We start from the raw sequence: 25125 nt of genomic DNA, 5'->3' as shown, positions 1-25125 counted from the left end.
CATTCACCCCTTAATCACTTTTCCTTTTGACTACTAAAATTCTTCCTCCTTAGCCTTGCTATATCCTTCAGGCTGTCTCTATTATTACTGCTGATGTACTCTGATTTATATAATTCCCATCCTTGGTCATCTTTGCTAGCTTCCATTCCATATTCTAATAGAATTTCAAAATTTCTTTTACAAATTCTCCACCTGATTTCACTCCCTCTTTCAAACTTAGTTTGGTGACCACCTTTTTCTCTCTCCCTTTGCTTCTATATTGCCAGTCCATTTCACATTCTAGAAGTGCATAGCCTCACTTACACTGCTCCAACTTGCACTCCTATTTAGGCACTTGTACAAATCTCTCTCTTTTTTTAATATTTCTGCTCTTTATACTTGGGTCTCTCTGATTTGGTAAAGCTAAGAAAATTTAATTAACAGTTGTGAACTGATTTTTCATCCTACAAATAAGAAACTGATGGTGTAGGTAAAATATTTTTAAATGCAGAGTTTTTTCCCCTTTTATAAGTGCTAGTGCAAGTGGAATGTGGTGATGGTCCAGAAATGCAAGAGGAAAAGATTTCTTAAGGTGATATTTTTTTTTTTTATTGGACCAGCTATATACTTGGGATAGAGTTAGACAAGCTTGTGAATGCAAGACGTTTGTACAAAGAATGTCTTGCAATCAAAAACTTGTCTGACTTTATCCCAACTACATAGTTGGTTCAATAAAAAATATCATCCTAAGAAATCCTTGCTTTACCCTTATAAATGCTAAGTTCATACAGTGCTTTAGCACTTTAAGTCTCTATTCCTTTCGGTGGTAAATTAGTAATTAAGCCTACATTGATTTCTCTGCAGTGATTTCCTTATGGTGGTTTTGAAATTCTGTGGTTTTGGGAATTTTTTCCTAGGTAATTTGTCAGAGTGCAACGAGTCTCTCCCCAAAGAAACAACAAAAACTCATTCTGGCTCTCCTGCAGCAACAGCAACAGTAACTTCTGCATCAGCAACATTTGGGAAGTCTGTTCAGACACAACAGCCATGCTCTGTTAAAGCCTCACTGTCTTCTGACATCTGCTCTGGCCTAGCCTCTGAAGGAGGTGGCATCCATGGAAATTCTGGCCAAGGTAATTCTTCATACCTACCATTCAGCATGTCTTCCAGCACATGCCCATACTAGCATGTAGACTTCAGGCTTAAACATTTAGGAGGGGCTCCACTACTAGCAATGGAAGAATTGGCCCTTAAACCCAAGTTACTAGCTCTCCATTAAAAAGGAAGATAGAAAAGCAAGTCTATAGAGAAACAAAAATAAAAAGAACTACTTCCAGAATATGAAATGAATAAGCCCTGTAGATGAACTGTGTATGGTTGACTAAAGTCCAGCAACACCTTTTGTCCTAAACCAATGGCTTCCGCTGGTTTAACCTCCTGTGAAATTTGTCATATTGCCATTGGATAAAAATTATGTAGTGGGACAAAATGGCTAACTGGTTCCCTTACTTCATATTTCTTTCTCTTGTTCCCTTGGTAATGGTAGACGCAAAATTCCCCATAATTGTTCTGTTTTTCTCTTGCACTTTAACTGAGCAAGATGTCATATTTCCAGCTTTAGGGGGTTAGGTTTTTGCATGATTTTGGAATCATGACTAAAATATATAGAGCAGTAAAGGCTGTCATCCATCCTGAATGTTGATAGCTCTGTGGTAGTGCATGGCTCCCTAGACTTTAACTGATCTTTATTCCATATATGCTGAAAGTTACAGTGATGGTTAAAATACCTTGTTCATCCTTGCACCTCCTGCCAAACTAATCTACAGAAAATCTATTCTCTTTTGCTGTTACTGCATTCTTTTGTCCCGTATGGTCAATTCACTTATCCTCCTTGGCAAGTCTAAAGTGGAGATGTGGATGATTAGCTAACAAAGTTGATTTGACTGATGGTATAGGACATCTGATCACAGCTACTTGTACTTTATAAGTGTCTTTGTTTTCTTCCCTTTATATTCATTTGCAGGCTGGACGGTTTTCCACCAAACGTCTGAGAGAGTGACCTATAAATCTAGTAGCAAACCTCGTACCAGATTCCTCAGTGGACCTGTGTCTTTGTCCATCTGTTTGTATTTGTTCTTTTGTATTTTATCACAGTTCATCTTTCTTTTGTCCCCCTTTTCCCAGTCTCATCTTTTATATCTCTATTATGTTTGGCAGGATGCCTTTCCTTCTGGTCCATCTCTTCTTTCTTTTTCTTTCTTTCCTTTAAATAATCATCATTGACACTCCTAATTTATTTTCATTTTCCATACGGAAGCTTTTTTGCACTGCTTTTGGCTCATGCCTGGGTACCAAAAGCATGTGTGGAAGATCTCATCATTTATTATATAGCCTTATGATAAATTTTGCCCTAGACTTTATCAAGCTTTTGTGCTTTGTGATTTATGTTGAAGTAACTTTTTTTTTATTTGCAATGTGGCAAATATACATGTCTGCTGTCCCAGTTCCAGCGACAACAAAAAGAAATCCAACCTTCTGTAGATGAATGGTCTCTTTCACACATGTTTGGACTATGAAGATATGCATGTAGCAAGCTGATACAATACTAGAAGGTCACTGAAGGGTATAACTTCCATACAAGGGCTGTATTAAAACAATATACAGTACTGTTTATATCCACTCTTTTTATTTTTGTTTTTGTTTTTTCCTGCCCCTTGCATGTAGAAATTGCTGAGATGACTGTGCTCCAGCTAGGTCTTTTAAAGTCTGCTTTCAAAGTGGTTTTTTTCATGGTAATTAGAGTGAATTAGTGTAAAGTAGGCTCTTTTTGACATGCTCAGTTGTGGTGTGAATATCTGGTTACTCAGAGAAGAGTGCCACTTACCTTTTCATATAAATTACCCTGGCTGAAGCACTTTTACTCAGTTTTTATTTTCTTATGACCTCATGTGACCTCAGAGATGAAGTCAATTAGCAGTTCATCAAAGCATAAATAAGTTTTAAAAAAAAAAGAAAAAGAAAAAAGCTTTATCAGATTTTCTTATTATACTTTCAAATGGATTGTCAGGATCCAATAAGTTATTTCAAATAACTGTGCACCTGCTGGAATAAAACACTTGTATTTTATCTGTATGATCGCTGCAGTAATTGGCAGTTCAATCAAACCTCATAGCTAAAATGTTTGAATTTTAAAATTTATTCTCTAAATAGATATGCTGCTTTTTTTTAGGCAAACGGATTTTGCTTGTACAATAAAGATATGTTGTACTGATCAGGTACTATAGGCCACTTACATATTATGTTAACAAGCCTAATGTTGTTGAGGAAATATTCAGTTACCTATCTGTCCATTTGCATTGATATCTGACTTCCCCATTGGGATTACACATTACTCATCCTTATCCAGGTGGTACAGATCAAAGGCACAAGACCACTCTAATGCATTCTTCCAGTTCTGTTCTAAATAGTAATTTTAAAAGAAACAGAATATTTTTTTAAGATCCTCAAAACTCCCATCATCTACATAGGTGAGAAGTGACATTACCTCTCTGCACATCAAGCCAATTATTGCTGGAAGGTTTCAAAACAAGCTGCATGCACAGACTTCTATTAAAAACCAGAGGTGGTTAATGGCTGTGCCCTTATCTGTGCAAATAATTAATTTATCACAAATTTGCTATTCATTTGGCTGACATAATGGGGAGAATGTTGTCTTTAATGCAAAATAAAAAAAATGGTTTGGATCAATGGCAGTAATGGCTTAAATTGATAGAAGACGCAACAACTTAACTATTTGAAGCTTCCAAATGCCTAAATAACTTGGCACAATTCATTGCTTGGGTGATCTATGTCTCAGTCAATGGACTTCCTTCTTTGTTTCTTTTGAGGAAAGTTTTGAGACAGGGTTTGCATACCTCCATCTCTGAGTCCTACTAGGATTTGGGTAGGCTTAGCACAAACATGTCCATCCAAAATCACTCCAGCTGTGAAAATGATGATTTATTTTTAAAAGTTGAGCTGTCAAAACTTTATGCTGCTTTTTAACAGCTTGTTAGGGGTTTTTTCCCCTTTAACTACTCTTTCTGGTGACTCTGGCAGGTCAGTATCAGAAAATCATATTGTAATGTGGGAGATCAACTTGTGTCTAATCCCTCAACTGTCCCCAAGGCCACCAGGAGCTGGGGTTGCTGTGTGCTTTATCCCAGATGTGTCTAGTGGCTTCATCTAATGGAAACGAGGAGCACCAGCTTGTCTCTATTCTGTGACCATTTTAAGGACCTGAGGATTCAGCAGGTTCCAGGCTGCATTTGGAGGACTCATTCTCAAGGAAACAGTTTATTCTTGGGTTAAAAATATAGTCAGGCCTTTAAATTTAGAGTGTTGGTCTAGTGGACAACTAGATTATGAAGGTTTGGGCCAGATCCTAAATGTACTATAGGTACGCACTTCGGCTGCTGGTATTGAGATACTTGGAGTAAATGCTGTACATATGAGATTAGAACTTGGCTCGTTGAGTGGAAACAGCTTTATGCAACTCTTGGTTGTGAATCTCTACCATTCATTCTAAAGCAAAGCTACCTTAAGCTAGGATTCCATTTTGAGAAAACGGGCTGGATTTTCAGAAATGTTGGGAATCCCTAACATCAGTTGAGACCAACAGCAGTTCTAGTAACTCAGCAGTTTCAAAGTCAAGACATAAAGGGTCTCTATTTAGAAACCAAAATAAAATAGGGCATTTCATGTGAGGTCAACTAAATTTGATTTAACCAGCTATAGAGATTACTTTAAAGCTTTTTTAAAAAAAAAAAGGGGCGGGGGGGAGAGAGAGAGACTGACTATTAATTTTCTATTTGGGTATTCCATTCAAGTGTCTTCCAAGTGATGTGTTTGGGAGAAAGTGTCATGAGGGGCAGGGACCTAGGACCTAAATTTGATGGTTTACTTTTCTTAATAGTCTTGTTTAAATAGGACCTTGTCTTTTAGACCCTTAGGCAGGTGAGTAACTTGGCACATGGGAGTAATGGCACTGAATTTCCTGAACTGTCTCATGTGGGAATCCCTGATAGTATCAGGGGCTCTAGAGCTGACCTGACCCACAAGTTGTACGTAAGCTTACATCTTTGGGCTATCGTTGTTGTTATCACCATTATTTGCAGCATCTGAGCACATGTAGCAGTTCACTGCTGGCTTTTATTTTTTCAAGGCAGCAGCGCAAATGGATTAAAATACTTCCATCTGCTTTACACAGAGTGCTGCCAGACATTCAACAAAATGACAGCCTAATTTTGATACCAGTAGGGCACCTACGTGAGGCGAGCTTCTGGCTCACTGTGGGGTGGGATGCATGAGGTAAAACATGTCTGAAGTCTTTGAGAGCAAAAAAAGGGGGTTTAAAAAAATAACCCAACTTCTATTTCAGTGATGTGCATATGTGACCTATTTTTAAGATTTAAGAGTTGAGTACTGAAATACCAGCTTTGCCTGCATATACAACTCAACTTTGACAGTACCTCACTCGTTCTCCTGATTTGCTCACTAATTAAACAGCATTACTCAACTGTGCTTAGATGAAATGAAAATTATCTCTTTTTAAAGATTCCCTTTCTCTTCTTCATGTCACCCATATCAAAGCACAAACATTTTTCTTTCTCTTTTCTCCTCTTTCTCAAACTCTGAATTCTCTTTTGTATCTGCTTCAAAGACTGATTTGGAGTTAACTTGGAATTTAGCTTAAACCTGGACCTCTTCTGCAATAGCTCTGTGTGTTGATACCATGCTAGTAGGCAGGAAAAGCACACATACTATGTATGTATCTGGGTTTCTGCCCTGCCCTGCCCTGCCCTCTAATTTTGCTCATTTGTACTTGTGTATAATAGATTTTTACATACCCCACACCAGCTGGTCATCTCCTTGCTATCATAATGAGATTATTCTTAACAAAGTCCAAAATATCTTTCAGGAAATTTGACATTGACATAGGAAATGATGCTCATGTCTGGCAATAACTGACATTCCTGTAGGGCTATCTGTACACGTTTAGTATTATAATTCTGTGTAGTCAGCTGAATACATAAAACGTAGACTGTAACATGGCAACACTGAAAAATACATAAAATTAAATGAAATCTGCTACTGTGTATTTTTAAAAAGATATGAAAGGGAAGCCAGTTCGTGATGTTTTTAGTTGAGAATTCCACGTTCAGACACAAATCCTACTACAAAACTGACTTTAAAATTGGCCTCAGACCTGCAGAACAATGTATCTTTTTGGACTTGTAAAACAAGACTTTTGGGGTTGTTTTACAGTTTGTCTTTGCAGCCAGACTAGCTTTGCCTGTTCCTGAAAGCATTTTTGGCATCCTATTGCAAACTGAATTAACATCATTTCCTGCACAAATAGAGTAGGAATCAAGGCTCCCTATTTGGAAGCCAAGGTCATTTAAAAATGCATCTTCAAGTTACAGACTCTTGTTCTTGGCACACTATTATACTCTTTAAAGGTTTTGTATGGCTGCACATTAATATAGGTTTAGGCTGCCCAGTTATTTAGACTCCCTTTTTCTCACCTGAACTGCTGACTTTCTGTCTGCTCCTCTTTGCATAATGACTACTTTTTGATTGCTTAAAAGTACAGAAGCTTGTCCATCCAACCAGTTGTGTTTAGTTTTGCCTAACTCTGTGTGTCTTGTATCGTTTTACCTTGTAGGGTCCACCCTGAAACGACTATGTCTAGGCAAAGATCACAGTAGTAGTAACTATCCCGTTTTTGTTTCTCCGTATTTAGCATGAAATGAAATGGATTTCTTTTCTTTTCTTTTCTTTTGAACTTCTGGCTAAAATCTAGTTGACTAAATAGCAGCTGTTGCACTTAATGCTAACATCAAATTAGACCATGTATGACTTGTAAGCAGGTGTCTTTTTCATAACAGTGCATGTCCTGTGATGCTTTGGAAAGGATGCATGCTTCAAGAGAATTGTGATTTTTCTATATTTGTGCTGAACGAGAACCAGATAAGAGTGTTTGTGTCTAGTCTAAAACTGCTGTTTTGCTGCTGGCTGAATTTATAGCTTAAAAGCAGTCTCATTCCTTTTGGGATGCTTGAGTAGAACATTTATTAAAGAGCTTTATCATCAAAATATGTATTTTTATCACAGGTCCCTTTCCTAAAAGAATGTGGGCAGGAATTATATATATGCCATACTGCAGGTTGAATGCATGATCATTTAAAAGTGGATGTAGGTATTTTATATGACTAAAGAAATATTAGTAGGTTTACTCGCAATGCACTTTGTTGGCTGGAAAATTCATGTTAGTGGGGAAAAAAAATACTTTCTTTTGGTGTTTGTGAAGAGAATAATTTCACTCCAATTCTCTGAACTTTTTGTTTGAAGAGCTGGTCCTTGCTTAATTTAATGTATTTGGGGTTTTTAATGCATCTTTAAACAATTACTTTCTTAATGTTTTCCATTGATACTGAACTTTGCTTGCTGTTCAGTGCTAAATTTAATATAATAAATTGCTATGAAGTAAAACTTCAGCACATGCATACATCATATGGTTTTTGCTGTTATATATATTTTAACTATATAATCAAATTCTCCATTTCATTGATAACACATGTGCTGATGCTGTATGCACATCTATATATTAGAGACTGACAGCTCAGTTGTGTCCTTTTTTGCTATCCTTTTCCTATGCATTTGCTCTGCTGAGGTGCATATTTTAAAAATAAAAGATGCCAAAGTAAGAACCCTCAGTAGTCTCAGACAAAGACTCTTAAGTTTCTGTAGCCTTGGAAGCATTACTAACTGAGCAGTATCTTTAAACAACTTGAAACCTGCATTATGTTCTCTGAGCTTATTTTTCATTGTCATTTGAAATCAGACTATACAGAAGTGCAGCTAATGTGATCTAATGAAGGTATCACTCTCAAAAAATGAGAAACTGCAGTTCTGGTGATTTATCTAAAAAATACTTTTTTAAACTATATTTCATTAGCATTGCTCTCAGTGGGTGATCCCTTCTCTCCCTGCTAGTAAATGAGTTCATGTAGAAAAAAGCTCCATAAACTTATGATAGCAAATTCTTGGAGCATATACCCATCACATAAGTGTAAATGGACCCTATAATCACATAATTGTATTTGGACCACTTCTTAAAGCAAAAATGTAAAGAAAGGACTGAGGATAAAGGGAAAAAAAGACCCAATATTTGAATTGGAGATTATAAATACTTATCAAGCAGCAAAATGGTGTACTTGTGAGGACACAGTTGACACTTTTTTGTGTGTGGTTTTCTAGGATCCTCTACAAATAGTCTTGTAACGTGTCCTGAGCCCCTACCACAGTCAACTCTGCAGGTCCAGGTGCAAGCTAATAACAGTAATAACAAGAAAGGAACTTTCACAGATGATCTTCACAAGCTGGTGGATCAGTGGACAAGCAAGACTGTTGGAGTTGCACAGACAAAACCTTCTTTGAATCAACTGAAGCAGAACCAAAAAAGGCAAGACATGGAGCCAAAGGCTAATCCCATGCAGATCCAGAATGAGACATGTGGCGTAAGTGGCAGTCCTTGAAGAACATACATTTTGCTTTGTGTCTGAAATCCATTGCAGAGCTCATATTTGGAGGAGAACAAAAACTAAAACACTCCAGTTAAATGTTTTTGTCACTTCACTAAATACATAGATTTTTTTTTCTTTTGGAATTAACCTTGGCAGTTTTAGAGACCAAAATATGTATTATTCGTGTTTTTAAACAAGAACGGCTAATCAGTTGTTCAGAGATATAGCAACATACTGTCTGGTAATCAACATATTGCTTGACTTGAGTTTTTATTCCTGCAGGAGTTCTGTGTCTCCTTTTCAGTGTTTACTATTAATTTTTCCTTAGATAGAGTGACTGACAGGCTAGTGGCAGCATACTGTGGGCCTTCATTCTGGTACAGACTGTGTGTATACTCCTGCCTTAAAAATGAGAAGGGCAACAGCTGGAGCTCTTGTTCCCCTTTATGGTTGAGCTGTGCAGTAGCAGTCACATGAACCTTTTGAGACCTACCTGCTCTGCAGAACTATGTTCTCAATGTCACCGAGGTGACCCAAGATAAATTAGGGGAATAGAAACACTAGTCTCTCCTTCCCATTAGTCCATATTTACTCCCTGTGGCAGGAGCTATCCTGACACACATCTGCCTCCATCTGTGTGTGGACACAGCACTAGTTTTCATGACTGAGTGGAGGTCTTGAGAAAAGATCTTGAGCTAAATCGTTGTAGGCATAAACATTTTAGGAAATGCATAAACACAGAAACACCTTATGCCTGGTTCACAATTCTTTCTGGCCTATGCTGTTTTGTCATTTCATGGACCAGTTATTTTTGCTTTGTCTTGCTATTAAGGCTGAAAATTGAATCTAGGAGGGGGAAAAAATCTAGAGCAGTGAAGAAAAGGGAAAAAGAACTGTGGAAATTGTATAGGCACGTCTTCTAGCAGTTATAACTAGACAAGGGGGCAAAGAATGCCTGTGTCTGTGTCTTGAAAATTATGTGTTGCAGTGTCCTGAGGCCCCATAAATTGATATCCTATTATGGTAGGAACTGTACAACCCCATGTCCAAGAATTGCACTGGCTTGGTTACATGGAAAAAAATGGAAATGTGTAATACTATAGCTTGAAAAGTAATTTAAGGAGGAAAGTATATATACGTCTAAGCTATTTAAAAAAATAACTTTTCTATTCAGTGGCTCTAGTTTAACAAAATTGTTTGTAATAATTCCCCTCTATAGTGATGATGTGAACACTGTAAAAGAGATTGTTTGGCAATTATGCTGCGTCTGCTTAGTCATCACAGACTAAGGTGGCTTACTATTTTGGTCAGCTTTAAGATGGGAGATTCCAAAGTGCTCTTTAGGAAGTGATTTGGAAGATACAAAGATGCTGACAGTCTATCTTTCAGTTGAGATGTTAATGAGGAAAGAGGACTTGCAATTAGAAAGCCTCTTTGCTGAGATTTTCAGTAGAAGTAAGAGATGTTAGTGGAGTTGTGTTTATTATATTTAACTCAGCTGGAATCTGGGTAACTATTTTACTTTGTCTTATGCTTTGTAATATCAGGCAAGGAATTTTCTTTAATTTTCCCCTGTGCTGGTTTTGAGCAGAGCACAACACCAAGGTTCCATATGCCATCCTAGTGATGGCACATAGCTTGGAGAGAGCAGCAGTATTCTAGATAAAACATGTCTTGGTGTCTGTTCCTTTCTGAAAAGGGATTGTTATCTAAGGAAGTAACACAGAGAGAAAGTCTTAGAAGAAATTACTAAAAAAGGAAGGAAAAAAGTGTGTGGGGGGGCAGAAGGCAAGCTTAAATTAAACACGGGGAAGTATCCCTCCACTACCCCACCTCTCATGATGCTGATCTACAGAAGCTACAAAAGCCATACATTATACCAAGGAGAATCCCCCAGGGCAGTTGCTGTGCTGAATAGATGTACCCCGCAGTGTGGGTATGCTGGGAGCAGGGTCGGGTCAGGTGGCAAGTTCCCATAGCAGAAAGCAGAGTAGATCACAGGCAGTCTTCTCCAGACTGCCTTAAGCTAGAGTAGTGTGGCTAATCTGCAGCATGGTGCCACAGGCAGCCCCCGTGGTCTGTGTGACATGCAACAGATTGGGGAGGGGACAAGCAGCCCAGTGGCAGATCAGGCAGGGAGCACAGGATAGGAAGCAGAGAGCACAGAGGCAGATTTGACACTCAGAGGGCAGCATGTGATACAGAGTAAGTCCTCATGTAATCTCATGAGACTCTGGGTGAGAATTCTCAGTAGGAACTTCTGGATTAGGGAACAGGGACAGTCTGCTAAAAGACCCTTGCAATAACAGCAACAAAACCATTATCTTTTACTGGTAAATAGCTGTATACAAGTTCTGTATATAAGAGTTGTTCCCGATTACAAGTCTCCAGAAGCAGAAGACCCAGCATGCTGGAAGACCCAGTGAAAGAGGTAACACCACCTCGCTCATATTTGCTACAGAGTTTAAGTAAAAGCCTTGCAGAAATGATTAAAATTTTTGTCGATCATTATGATCCTAGAAAAAATATTACTTGTAAGAGATGTTCGAGATGAGAACACAAAAGGAAGGAGAAACAGTGGAAGAATTTGTCACAGATGTAAAACTAAAAAGTCAGTCCTGTGAATATAGAAGATTTGTACACCTTGTCATTTAAAGGCCAGATAATCCTGGAATAATGTAATGAAAAAGATCACATGCAATTATTATGAGAAAAGGACCGGACATTAAAATAAGCAATATGTATATGTCACTCTGCAGAAGAAGCAGAAACACAAGGGAAAAGGCTAGAGAGAGAAATGGAAGAAAATGAAGTTCCATCACTGATCTATCAGAAGTCCACCAGAATTTAATCTGGGCACGCATAGTGTCAGCGATGTGGAAACCAGCATGAGTGTAGGAAAGTCCTAGCATTTGAGCAAAATGTACAAGCTGTAATAAACTGAACCATTACACTAAAATGTGCAGCAAAAGTAAGAACGTGTATAGAATAAGTGCAGAAATGAACTCTAGTAAGGAGAAAAAGCTGTGCATAAGTAAGCATGATTTAAGAGCCCAAAAGCTCAAAAGATTGGCTAATTAAAGTACAGCCAAATGACACTTATGTTATCTAGCCACAAGTAAATGTAATCACAGAAACTGAAATAGAGAGGTGCAAGGGACTCGTAAAAGTGAAAGAATCTAAAGCATCTGTGAAAGGCTATAATGAAAGGTACATGGGTTGGTGATTTCCTGCAGTAATGAGGGGAAAATTTTTGGAGCGAGTATCTGAAGGACATTTGGAAATGAACAAACGAAAAAAGAGCCAGAGATGTTGTTGTCTTTTAGCCATGGATGAATAGTGCCATTGAAGACATGGCAAGAGCCAGGCTTTCCCTGGGACGGGCAGTGAATCAGAGGCAATTGCTCTGGGCCCCGCAATTTGGGAGGTCCCATGGACAGTGCTGTACGGGCCCTGCCCTGTACTGCCACCTCCATGCTCTGACCACTCCTCCATCCCAGGCTGCTCTCCAGCTGCTTACCACGCCCCAGCCCCACATGGGCTGATATGTCCCGGGCCCCACATACCCCTAGGGACAGCTCCAGGTAGGAGGGTGTGAAACATGTCAGATATACAGGGATGCCCAGCAAAAAACAAAAGATACCCCATGCGCAACTTATGTTCCATGAAATAAGGCAAGAATTGACCAATTCAGTTTTGGAATATGTTAACTGACTACTATACTAATTTCCCAGAAGCAGTAATGCTTGAAAATACCACAGCAACAGTTGTCAAGCATATTAAATCTATTTGCACACCATAGAATTCCAAGAATGCTATTACTGACGATGGACCACAGTTCAAGAATAGGGAATTTTGACTATGCTCAATTGTCTGACCTTAGGCAGTGGATTGGCAGGATGTGGAGTATGCATTCTGAAGAACCTTCTCAAAAGAACAGAGGAGGACAGAGAAGATCCCTACTTGGCACTACTCAGCTACAGAGCTAAGCCATTGCAATGGAAAGTCACCTGCCTGTCTCTTCTACACCAGACATAAGAACTTGACTCCCTGACAGGGAAAGAAAAGGGTAACACAGGAGTCTGATAGTTTGGAAAAGCCCGGGAAAGTATAATCGGATGCAGGATTACAAAGCTACTTCCACAGCTAAAAGAAAAAAAAACCCACAAAGATTCTGTGTGAATTTGGCAGAAGGGACACTGACCAGTTAAAGCTACAGTAATCAAAGTCACCACCTCACTCATATTTGGTAAGCACAGATGAAGGATAGATGTTAAGAAGGAATCCAAAACATCTTCTGAGAATACCAAACAATGTGGATGATATGAGTGATATAGAAACAGACACCACTTGAAACTAATTTACAAGGAGACTGAGGGCCTTGTTACATGTTACTCTGAGCTGCACAACTGTTGCTGGGTGTTAGTGCTAGCTCAAGGAGCAGTTGTATGTTAAGGCCAGCAAGAGCCTTCAGGACTGAAAGGTAAGAACCCCTCCTCTCCCCAGCTGTTCCCAGTTTCCCTCCTGCCCCTTGGGGTCCCTCCCACTTACTTGTAGCTGTCCATGGTTTCTGTCCCAGGGGATCAGACAAGGAAGGGGTAACCTGCCTGCCCTGGCCATAGCTGCTCCTACTGGGGTCCTGCTCTTCACTGGGCTGAGCCAAACCAGAGAGCAGTAGCAAAGGTGGCAGTGTCTGGGCAGGCAAGTTAGCTCTTACCTGCCTGCTCACCCAGGGCAGACAGCACAGGCAGCTACAAGTGGCGGGGGCGGGGCCAGGGACCAGGGACCAGGGATATGTGGTATTGGGGAGGGAGAGCAGGGAAGGCAAAGATGTAGTCTAGAGTGGCTACACCTTAACATAACATGAGCTATATAACGCACATCAGAGAGAATCCTTTCCTGGAGTGGCATAACTTTGAACTGTATAACGAGTGTTTAAAACTGATTTTAGGTGTTAATGTGCAGATAGTCTAGGTGTTAGGAGCTCCAGGAGCTGCATGTGACTGCACAGTAATTCTGGGCAGATAAGAACATAGACAAAGTGGGGCTCCAATACAGTAGAGCTGAAAGATTGCTGAAACAGCCAGAGATTAATTGAGATATGTTAGTTTGAGTTTGTAATAGTTCTCTTCCTGGACACACAGTGTCCAGGAAATGTTATCCCATGAGACTTCGGGTGCAGTCAGCAGGAACTTCTGGGTCAGGGAACAGGGGCATTCAGCTACAAGACCCCTGCAAGGACAGCAACAAAACTTCTTACCGTAAATGACTGTATACAAGTTCTGTATGTAATAAAGAGCTGTTCCAAATGGTACATACGGCTAATTTGTGATATGCCTGCCAAAAAGTTTGGCCCCCACTGAACTAAAGCATCTTTTGATTGCATTGATTGACATTGGCTATGCTCATATTAATAGCTGCATAGAATTCTCTGGGATACAAAGGTGGCTCAAAGCCTGGGACTGCCACTCAGAGCTGTGAAACAATTCCAGTCATATTTGCCAAAAACATGGCTGTAGATGTGGTTTTGATGGGGAGGTTGTCAGGAGGCAAATAGCATTGGGGGTCAGGCATTGTTGGTGTTTGTGCCTCCACCTTTTCATAAGTGGATACTTGCTCTAGAAAAATAAGAGATTGGACCCAGCAATGGTAACTGGATGAAATTCTATGACCTGTGATGTACAGGAGATCAGACTAAATGATCCCTTTGGACTCTAGCATAAAATAAACTTCTAAGGCAGTGGTTCTCAACTTTTTTAAAAGTCAGGTCACCCCTCCACAATTTTTTTGAGTTTGTCAGCATCTCTGAATGAGAGCTGCTGTTGCACTGCTCAGCTCTCCTCTGCTTCTCAACAAGGGTGTTACCTCATGCTCCTGCCTGTTAGGGATATCTGCTAAACCTAAAGCAGGCAAGAGCAGGAGCATAAATAAGGAATTTCATGACCCGGGCAGCAAAACTCCCCTGTGCCCTCTGGGGAGGGAGAGGAGGAAGGAGGGTGGTTATACTGCCCTGAATGTCCATACATTTGGTTCCTCTAGCCAGGCAGTGTGAGGGGCTCTGGCTGAAATGCGTGTCCTTGCCACAGCCCTTCCTGGTACCCATGCTGCATGTTCCTCCCAGAAACAGAGGAGCACAGGATAGTCCCACTGCCTAGTGCACTCTGTTTCTAGGAGGAAGATGTGGGGCTGGCTGTATGAAGGGTGCATGCTGCAGCCACAGCTGCTTTCCAGTCTGGCTCTTCAGGAGACATGCCTTTCCACCTGGCTGCACTGGGATCTGTACCATGGCAAACCAGCAAGGGTCTCACAGGGCCCCTGCTGAGAGTGACTGTCTTAGACAGCTGAAGGGAAGGAACAGGGGAAGGGAAGGAAAGACAGAAAATTGAGCTGATGTAACATTAGGACCAACTGTTGGGACTACTAAGACTCTTATTTAACATTTGTACATCCTCCCCAGGCACTAGTTTGGAGTTTTTTGGGGTTTTTTTTTTTACACTCAAGGGTTGTTATTAAGAGTTACTTGCATGATTTTAGGGTATATGTATGAAGGTAAGATCTACTGTCTTTCATTCTAGAGGATGAGGAGAAGTTGTGTGTGTGTGTGTGTGTGTGTGTGTGGCTGAAGCAATATCTCTGTTGCCATTAAGGGTCTTTTTATTGTCCTAGGTAACTTATTTCCTATATACATGAAATAGTTATAAAAAAAACGGGTAAAGAGACATTTTGAAATGTTGATTGCCCTGCCTGAGCAGTTGTAAAACCACTTGTAGTGTTGTTATTTCTCTCTCTGGTCAGAAACGTGGTCATTGATACAGATGATTGACATGGCAGAGGGACACTTAACTTCCCATTCCCAGGGGGGAAATGAGTGGCTTATTTTTTCTGATGTGAGAATTTCTGTGGTAAAACAAACAACATTGCCTTTCATGATGGATATGACATAGAAACAGTTGATGCACTTTGCCATTTTCAAATAAGTTCAGATTTTTAGTTGTATTAAGGTAAGGTATCTTCTGTGAACACTTCTTGAAGAAATTTCAGTCAAGAAATATACTTGTATTCTGGCTATCAAACCCTGTGTGTTAAAATGTGAAGGGAGATAATTAGTGGGTTTTTATGTCAAAAGACCTCATATGAATATTTTCAGTAATGCTAATTTATGTTTGGACAAGTATTTAAATTACAGTCCTTGCAGTACCAAAACTGCCCATGACACAGAAGTGGACACGCTGTCTGACTTGTGAGAAATGTTGAATGTTCTAAAGGTAAATGCATCTCCTAGATGACCAGCACTCTCCGCTTGCTTGCTTTCATTAGCTGTAAATGACATTTAAGAGAAACAATCAGAGAGGAAAGCTGTGAACAAAAAGGTAAATAAATATTTGGGTCTGTAGCCGATTTGCTCTGTGAAATGTGCAGCTTTCCTTGTCACTGATATGCTGTGCTTTTAAAGCCTCTCTGCTGAGGGATATAAACAGGCAGTGCCTTTGGAGCAGGATCAGCTCTCCACGTGCTGGCATGTGCCACTTCACTGGCATTTACACAGGCATTGCCCAAGGCTGCTGTCTTTCAGGGTCAGGCCCCTGTTGCTCCTGGAGCTTCAGTGGTCCAATTCTGCAGGACAGCAGCCCTAGGTACTGAGCCATCAAGTTGCGGGGTAGCAGCCTGATATGGTAGCCCTGGGGATGCCCTGCCGTGGGATTCCCAGGCCATACAATAAGCAAATAGATGTCCTTCCCTACTAGGTATCACAAACTATGAATACCTTTAGTTGTGGCAACATTTTTGGATACTTGGAGCGCAACAGAGGGCTAGAACATCTGCTTGCAACTTGTGCCCCTGTAACCTTTTTTTATGGAGGATCAAAGACAATGTTTGCACCTCAAACATTAATCCATCTTGTATGAGCTTGAGTTTTCTTTAGCTGGCTGTCTAGGAAGTGGGCATTCTGAATTAGTTGGAAGTGTGCAGAGGGGGAAGGATGGTTGTCCATTTTTTCCCCCATGTCCATTGGCTTTTAGGAATAATGGAACTGTTGTAAGATGTGTGCAAGCACACTCTTCAGATATTATTTCCACCCCATCTGACACTCAGACTAATAGCAAAATGATTTGATGCAAGTTCTTAGTACTTCCTAATACTTCTTAATCTTTACTTGTCCAGTGACTGGAAAAAAGGGAGGCAATGAGTCCTTATATACAGACATCCCAGTTCTGCTCAGCAACGGCCATATCCTGCTCAGGAAATTCCGTTTGGTTAGTATACTAGAACAGAAAGATATTAAGGTGATGATGCTTTTCCCACCAAGAGATGATTAAAGGGAAAATCATCTAGCCTCTGTAAATTTGGAACTGACTATGGAAGTTGGCCATAAATAATGATAAAGACTAAAATCATTTTGCATTTCACAGAGGCTGTCTAGAAACTTTGGTGTGAAAAGCCTTTTACACTTCTTTTACTAAGAAAAGACAACAGGCAGAGGAAATGGAGAAGCAAGGGGCGGGTGTTGTTTAGCTTTTTGTAGACATCTATTTTCATAATTACAGTAGCTTGTCTCTTGCTTATTCATATGTATGTATTTAACTGGTAAGTTATTGTTTGAGAGTATACAGGCCCAGCAGGAGACGGTCATGGAAAAGAGAATGCTGGTAGTATTGAGGTGATCTGGCAGAGTGTGACTTGTTCCTATTATGTGGAGCAGTGTGAAAAGCCATGGGAGAGAGTTAATGTTTATTAAGGGAAGAAATGTATGGCAAGTGTTTTTTACAAAAGGGAGGGCATGTAGAAAAAAGGGTTAATCCATGGAAGGAGTGGAGCTATAGAAAACTTGAAGTAGTTAGGAAGTGCTTAAAGGGAGCATAGATTATGGGAGAGGGAATTGACATAGCCTCAGGATCAGGACAGGAAGATCAGTTTCTCTGTAGCATTTTATATTGACTTAAGAATGTGAGAGGTTGGGGAAGCTGGAAAGGAGGAGTTTCCATTCCACAGTCGAGGGAACTGAGCTGCAGGAGGTTTGGATTTGGAGATGAGCTTTCATGCTGGTTTTCTTATTCTGTTTATGTAACTCAGTTACAACATGGAGCATGACTGCATTTAGGTTTATTTTACAAACATGGAGGTCCTCAAATTTTGGGGGAAATCATGATATAATAGAACTTATGACTTTAAGGAAGGGAAAACATAAGACGAGCAAAACAAAGATCCAGGACTTGAAAAAGGCAGATTTCAGTCAACTCAGAGCAATAGATAACATTGCTTGAATAGACAAATTAAAAAATTCAGTACTCCAACAAGACTAGAAGCTTCTATGGCTGTAATATTGGAGGCTCAACATGAGGCTTTCCTAATACAGAAGATGAGAACTATAAGAGACCAGTGTAATTATACAAGGACCATTTTTGGCTGCCTGCATCTCTTGATTTTCATATAGCTAATGCGGGGAAAAGGAGCATCAGAGAGGAAGTATACAAAAGAATGGCACAAATGTATAGGAACACAATTGGGCAAGCAATGACAAAACTTGAAGTGCAGCTGGCAAGAGATGAGGCAAAAGGTTTTTTACATTGGAACATGGGAATGGAAGGAGCCCCCATTCACAAAGAACCGTTTAGCCAAACCAGCACTTCATACCTTCACAACTATAAGGCTCAAAACCATAAACATCAGGATTGTTCTCTGATATGCTATAGGTAATAGGAAGGGAGATGGTTACTGCCAATGACCTGTCACTGCAGTGGCAGAGAAATAATTCATTAATATGTGCCTGTAGGATCCTAGGAAGAAGTCTGCACCCTGTGTTGCTGAGCAGAGCAGAACACCCCACATCCTTACCAGTATGACCTAGAGGAAGTTTCTTTTTGACTTCAAACGTAATCGGAATGACCCTGAGTAGAAGAGTTGAAGTCTTCCAACTAGATCACATCCTTGGGTCAAAACAATCTCCTAGCATTACCTCTGGTCAATGTCTAGTGCTTCAGAGGAAGGCAAAACAACACCTTTCTACATCCCCACTCCAAAAATAAACAACCAAACAAAAAAGGCCAAAAACCCCACACCCAAATGCTTAATCATCCTGAGATGATTTTTTTTTTCTGGACCCTGCAGGTAACCATCCAAAGCCTTAGACCATAAGGTTGCCAGGCCCCCACCACACGGGAGGAGAGTTATCTCCTATGCTGCAATGCAGAGATTGCATACACCCTGTGCTGACTGCTGGACCAAGAATTCCCTAGCCCACTGTACTGCCTGCTGTTCCATCGATTGCTTGAGTTTGATCTTAAGGCAGTTCACATTCTTTGCCCCCAGTGAGTGAGATGGCTATGTAAACATAGACCAGTCACTGTGAATTCATTCCTGGGAAGCAAATTATAAAATAGTCAACTTAAAAGTCCCCAGCAGTAGTTCAGTGACAGAGTAGCTAATTTGGTGGATAAGGGGCAATGCAGTCAACATAATATATCTGGACTTTAGTCAGGCTTTTGACAGTCCTACATGCGTTTCTCATAAGTTAACTGTAAAAATGTCGTCATGTGTATGAGAGAATTGCCATTAGATAGATATATGTGGTAGGGGTCTACCCAAATCGAGGAGGGAGGCGGTCAATTTTTTGGGCAGATCTTGGGGCTGGCCACCATTTTCCCAGGTTCATCCTGGCAGAGCCACTCCATGCCCCTTCTCCCCCCAGCAGGCTGTGCAGCAGCCATAAGGACTGCTGACTCCCTCTGGGGAGCCACCAGCATTTCATTTTCAGTAAGGTTATTTCCCCTCAGATTCACAGGCATTGTCTGATTTTTGTGAGCGGTGCTGGATTTTTGCATTTTCTACAAAATCCGTGAGTAGGCCCCTAATAGTTACTTGAATAACTGCAAGCAAAAAGTAACTCTTAATGGTAGACTATCAGGAGGCCTCAGTCAAGGTTCCCTAGGAGTCTCTTTTGAATCTTCTGGTAGTTAGCATTTTTATTAATGATTTAGATGTATAAAGAGAGCACACTAACCAGATCTGCCCATGACACAAAACTAGGAGTGGAGGATAAAGATTAGAATTCACATGGATCTGCATGAATTGGAGAGCTGGGCTAGAGGCAACGAATGAAATTCAGCAAAGACAAGGTACTGTAGGGAAGAGAAACTAAATGCACTGGCAGGAGGGATCTAGGGATTATAACAAATTGCCAATTCACCCTGAATCAGCAACATGATGCTGCCTTGCATTTCCTTTCCATGTCATATAAGCAAATGACATGTCATGACTCGGAACCAACTTTCCCTTAGGAACAATGTTATAAATGGGGGACTGGTTCCTGAATCAAGGCCTGATACCCTATTTTCACCCAAAAAAAGCCCCAGAATTTTGTAATCAATCAATTGTAGATGAGTAATATAGTGACATTAATGGATTTATATTGTAAATAGCAATCATATTGATTTTAGAAGGACTTCTCTGAGGTCACTTTGCTGGACTTTTTGAAGAGCTCTTGGCTTGAGTCTTCTCAGGAGTCATGGCTGCAGGTTTTGTCTTTCAAAGAAAGTATCCAAGGAAGCTTGGACAGATGTTCTCCAGCGAGATGGGTGACCAGGGAACTTGTTTGCTGGCGTGGCGTGGCATCAAATCAAGCATCATAAAGTTGAAACCAACATCAGGAAATCAAAACAGGGTGTCAGTTTATAAATGTTGTAAGTGCCTTTCATTGCAACTTGGAATGTCTTAAGTTGAGGACTGCCTGTACTTGGCTGGTTAGTCCTCAGTTGAAGTAGTGTGCCATTTGGGGAAGAAAAATGTAGAGATCGTCAAGACAGTTTAGAGGTGAACAACAATGACAAAGAGGTTGGCATACAAACCATTAAAGTTTGGAGGGATTTGGTATGTGTTATATGGTGAAAGGGAGATAGACATGACACCAGTTTTCAAATGTCTGAAAAGCCACCATAAAGAAGATGGTAAAAAATTGTTGTCCCTTGCTGCAGAGGGCAGGACAGAATGCAATGGATTTAACAACAGCAGTACACATTTAGGTTAACTCTAATGGTAGGAAAATGAAACAAGTTACTTTTTAAGTTGTAAAATATTCCCTTTTGAGGCTTTCAGAAAGGGACTTGGGTAGACATCTGTCTTGGATGGTATAGAAACAGCAAATCCTGCAAATGTGTAGTAGGTTAGATTAGATGCCCCTTGATGTCCCTTTCAACTCTAATTCTATGTTCACTTTAGCCACCTTAGGTCAGATCAGTTAGTTTTGCATCCTGTCTATAATGTAATCTGTGTTGAATGTTTAAATTCATTTCCCTAGTATGTGAGGGCCTTTGTACACACCACAAATTGGTCTTTAAAGCAGCTTAAATGCCCTTTTTTGCACCGCTTCAATGGTGTTGCTGTTTACTAGGCCTGTGCGAAGTGGCTAGTATGCGATTTTGGATTTGGCCGATTCAGGGGACAGTGCGATTTGGTGATTTGAATCACTGTCTCAAATTGATTCAGTGATTTGGCTGAATCTCTGAATCGCATGGGCCCCATTCCCCACCTGCTCTCAATGGCTGCCCCAGCTGCTGGCTCTTTGAAAAATAAAACAACACCACCCCCCCCACTCTCACAGGCTGCTGCCAGGCAGGGGGGGCGGGCAATCCCTGCTGCCCCTCACTGTCCTATGCCATGTGAGGGGTTCTGCCACGAGCCCCCTGACCCCAACCCACTCTCCCAGCCTGCCCCACCCCCCAGCTGCCCTGCCTGCCCCAGCTCCAGCCCTTTAAAAAAAACAACAAAAACAAAACTCTACTTCACAGGCTGCTGCCTGATGAGGGGTGATCCCTGTTGCCCCCCACTACCCCATGCTGTGTGGGGAGCTCTGTCACAAGACTCCAGAAGCCCCAAGGCTGCTGCAGCAGACCCAGTGAGTCTGGGTTTTTATTTTGGGGGGGGGGTTTTCTTTTTCTTTTTTTTCTTTTTCTTTTTTCCCCAGCTAGAGCTGGGGCAGGTGGGACAGCCATGGGGAGGGCTGGGGGAGCATTTGGGGGTTGGGGTGCTTGTGGCAGAGCCCCCCATGTAGCATGGGGCTGTGGGGATCACCTCCCCACCTGGCAGAACCCAGTGAGGATCCTTACCTGCCTCTCTTGTAGCCCTTTTTTAAGGGCTGGGGCTGGGCAGGGCAGCCATGGAGGGGGGATGGGAGAGCAGTCGGAGGTGTGGGGGGGAGCTAAAGGAGCAGGCAGGGGATGGGGCCTGGCAGGGATTCCTCTTCACTCCCCCCCCTCCCCCCCCCCGTGGTCCCCTCCCTGCTCCTCCAGCCTCCCCTCCCCTGCCCCCTACTTACCAGCTTGGAGTTCAGGTCCAGCTTCCTGCTGCAGCGGGCAGGGACTGCCTGAATCGCTGAAGCTCTCTGAATCTTTTCTAAATCGGTTCAGAGAGCTTTGACTCAATTTGAACCTTTTAATTGGTCCCCTGATTTGATTCGGGTTCAGAGATTCAGCCACTGAAACGGGCTGAATCTCCTTCGAATTGATTCAGCACCCGAAAGCTTCTCACAGCCCTATTGTTTACACTGTTGTTGGCAGTGTATTGCACATTAATGGTGCTACTGTTGACACTGTCTGTCGTGTATTGCACATTAAATGACTTTGGGACGTAGCAAAATAAAACCTGTCTGAGGTGTTTTAGTTTGCTACCTTAGCTGTCCTGTGCAGCTCAGGGGCTGTGCAGGCAGCAGCCCATTCAAGCAGGCTGCACTGAAAAAGGAGAGGGGACAAAAAAAAAAAGTAGTGAGTCTTATTTTCCCCCACCCCCCTTGCAGGGGGGCCCGGTGCTTCCCTCCACAGTTGCAGTGCACCCTGGGACTACCTGGGCTGGGTGCTTGTGGGTGGGTGCCACCTGGGGGGTGCAGCTGCTGCCACGGAGGGAAACACTGCTTCACCCTGCCCACAGCTTAGAGACCACCCAGCCTGCTGGCAGCTCCCCCTCTCCCCTCCAGGTGCAAGAGAGGCAGGTAAGGATTGGCCCCGACCCTTGTGTACATACCAGAGGGGTTTACTTCAGTTTAAATTGAAGCAGGGTTTTTAAAAAGCCGCTGCTTCAATTTAGGGAAAAGTAAACTGAAGTAAATCCCTGTGGCATGTACAAGCAGCCTAAATCACATATTGTTTGTGTGGTTATGAATGTGGTTTACAGTAAGGTAAATACAGTGTTTTTGATGGGGGAAGGATTACTAAGAGGGAGGAAGGAGAAGGAAGGCAGAAAAATGGTTTCATCTTCTATTTCTTTCAATGTTATTTATAGAATACTTTTTCCAAATGTCTAAAGCTGCACAACATTTCTCTAGCAAGCAAGTTTATTTTTATATTAAGTGACTACAGATGCAAATTTTAGATGGCTCTCCTCACTTCATACAGCATGAGGACCCTATTTACTTGGTATTTATGCCCAGGCTATTTTAATAAATAAAATGCCTAGAACAAATACGAGAAAGGAACACACAATAGGGAACTAATATGTCAGTATTTTGGCTTATGCAAAATCAAACAAAATTGGATAAGGTTCAGTTCTTCTCATCACTAGCAGTGAGATGGTATATAAAGATCAGATCGAAAATAAAGACAGCTCTGCTTCCTCTTCCCACCGAGAGAATGTAGCTTTCTTAGAAGCATTGGCAAGGGGCTAGAAGACACAACTGCAAGCTGTTGCACAAAGACTGTAGTGGTTCCCCAAAACCCATTAACCGTGACATATAGAATAGGATATATCAGTCTGGTGTTACGGCTTCAGGCCCTCAGGTCCAGCCAGACTTCACCCTTCAATGTTCCCATACTGCCTAAGATAACTTCAGGAAGAAGTATGCAGTCTCAACTCACCCAGAGTACTTAGAGATGTATGTAGTACATCCTGATGCCAGGAAAAGCTATTGTAGTCTCTGTAATTGACACACAATGCCTTCTGTTTTAACATGCACTCAGTAGTGATGAGTATTAAAATCATCAGGGTAAAGCAAAACAAGCCTGAATCACAACTTCATTCCCAATGCCCTAATGATCATAGCTGGTAAGAATTCATCAGCAAAAAAGGGCGTCTGGTCCAGCAGAAGTGTACCGAGTGAATAGGACTTCTCTCACCATGAATTTGACCCCCCTCATGAAATGATGGAGAAATTAGTGACTTAATTCCGCATGCAGTTTAACCTGGAAATTTACAGATGCCAGGTCCCACTTGGAACTTTTGAAGCATTTTTTTAAATTGATCAGGGTAGCATATTTGGAAAATCCAACAGTGTCATGCTCTGTGTGGAGTCCAGCAGTATTCCTTAAGTGTACTGCAGTTAACTAGTTGATCCATAGGCAGACCTAATGAAATACTTAGCTGACTTTAATTAAAATCCTAAATGCCAGTACACGCAAGCAGATTTTTGAGCAGTGTGGATTAGAATTTCAGATTTTCCTGAATTGTGCATTGAATTCAGTAGACATAGTGACTGGCATCACAACTGTCTCTCTGCCTGCCAGAGATACTGATATAAGCTGTTATTATGTAACCATTGCTTACCCTGCAGTGATACAAGTGTAGAAAAGCTGTTACAATGCTAACCCTGTTTCATTTGGGTTAGGTTATCACTAGGGCGGCGCTAAAAAGCACCATTTTGTTTCGACTTCCGTTTTGCCATTTTGAAGGGATGATTCATTTCATTTCGAAGCACTGTTCTGTTTTGTTTTGTCAAAACTGTTAGGGTGTTTCAGTGTGTTTTGACATTTTGCCCATAGGCTATAATGGGGAATCATGAAAATGCCTATAACTGTCATTTCTTGCCTAATTCAGATGAAAATTTGCAGGGATGGTAGCCCCTTCTGAGGGCATGAGGCTTGCCATGTTTGAAGGAGATAAGTGCAGGGGTTTCTGGGAAACAGCACCTCAAACTGCTGAAAGCAAAACTCATGTCACTTGCCAGCAGTGGCAGCCTCCTGTCATCCCGCATGCAGATCTGGGGCTCCTAAGCTGGAAGAGATGCAATAGTTATAAGGCAGGCATACTTTGTAAAGTATTAATTCAGTTATTGTCTTCTAGAAAGCGCAACAAAGGTGGCAGAAAAGTCCTCAGAATATTTGTATACCTCTGTTGTGACTTTTACAAAATAGTTGTGTATGATTATAAAATAGTTATGTATAGTTATTTTCGGGGCATTGGGCAGTGTTCTGTTCAGCTACGTGGTTATAACCTGCAAGGAGCTGCTGTGCCTAAATTGAGGAAGATGAAGAAGGATAGAAGCAAACACAGCAAGGTAAAACCAGATTTCTCAGCATCTCAAAAGAGCTGTATCACAACTAACAATAATCCTTTCACCAAGTTCTAATTCTGATACTTTAAGATAAATGCAGCCAGCAGGACTATGCAATAGCACTATCTTATGACTTCCAGTAATGCTATATCATTTTTTGCTTGTTGGAACAGTTTAGTAAACTGTAGATTGAAGTGAACTATGTTCATGGTACATCGGCTGTCAGTCACTTGGAACATTCTGGCTTTTTTGAAAACCACCATTTTTAGGATGTTAAAATATGTGCTTAATAACAGTTTTAAAATAATTCTGTCTTGTGTCCTCTGT

At 41.2% G+C, this 25125-nt stretch overlaps 1 protein-coding gene across 9 annotated transcripts in view; it reads left to right on the top strand.

Moving 5' to 3' along the window:
• Positions 1-25125, top strand: part of WNK2 (WNK lysine deficient protein kinase 2) — a 210457-nt gene that overhangs the window by 171472 nt on the left and 13860 nt on the right. For 6 of the 9 annotated variants that reach the window (XM_090021088.1, XM_090021087.1, XM_090021084.1 and 3 more), the window contains 4 exons: positions 897-1112; positions 2003-2101; positions 6686-6730; positions 8281-8540. In XM_090021088.1, coding sequence (XP_089877214.1) covers positions 897-1112; positions 2003-2101; positions 6686-6730; positions 8281-8540 — 620 coding nt within the window. Of the gene's footprint in view, positions 1-896; positions 1113-2002; positions 2102-6685; positions 6731-8280; positions 8541-12429; positions 12796-25125 lie in introns of all 9 variants that reach the window. The other 3 variants (XR_016438417.1, XM_090021085.1, XM_090021086.1) reach the window with 3 other exon arrangements.

Source organism: Crocodylus siamensis, chromosome 11 (genome assembly GCF_052110815.1).
Source record: "Crocodylus siamensis isolate JL-2025a chromosome 11, ASM5211081v1, whole genome shotgun sequence".
NCBI classification, from domain to species: domain Eukaryota; kingdom Metazoa; phylum Chordata; order Crocodylia; family Crocodylidae; genus Crocodylus; species Crocodylus siamensis.
The sequence above is the reverse complement of the archived record's forward strand: the minus strand, read 5'-3'. Positions and strand labels throughout refer to the sequence as shown.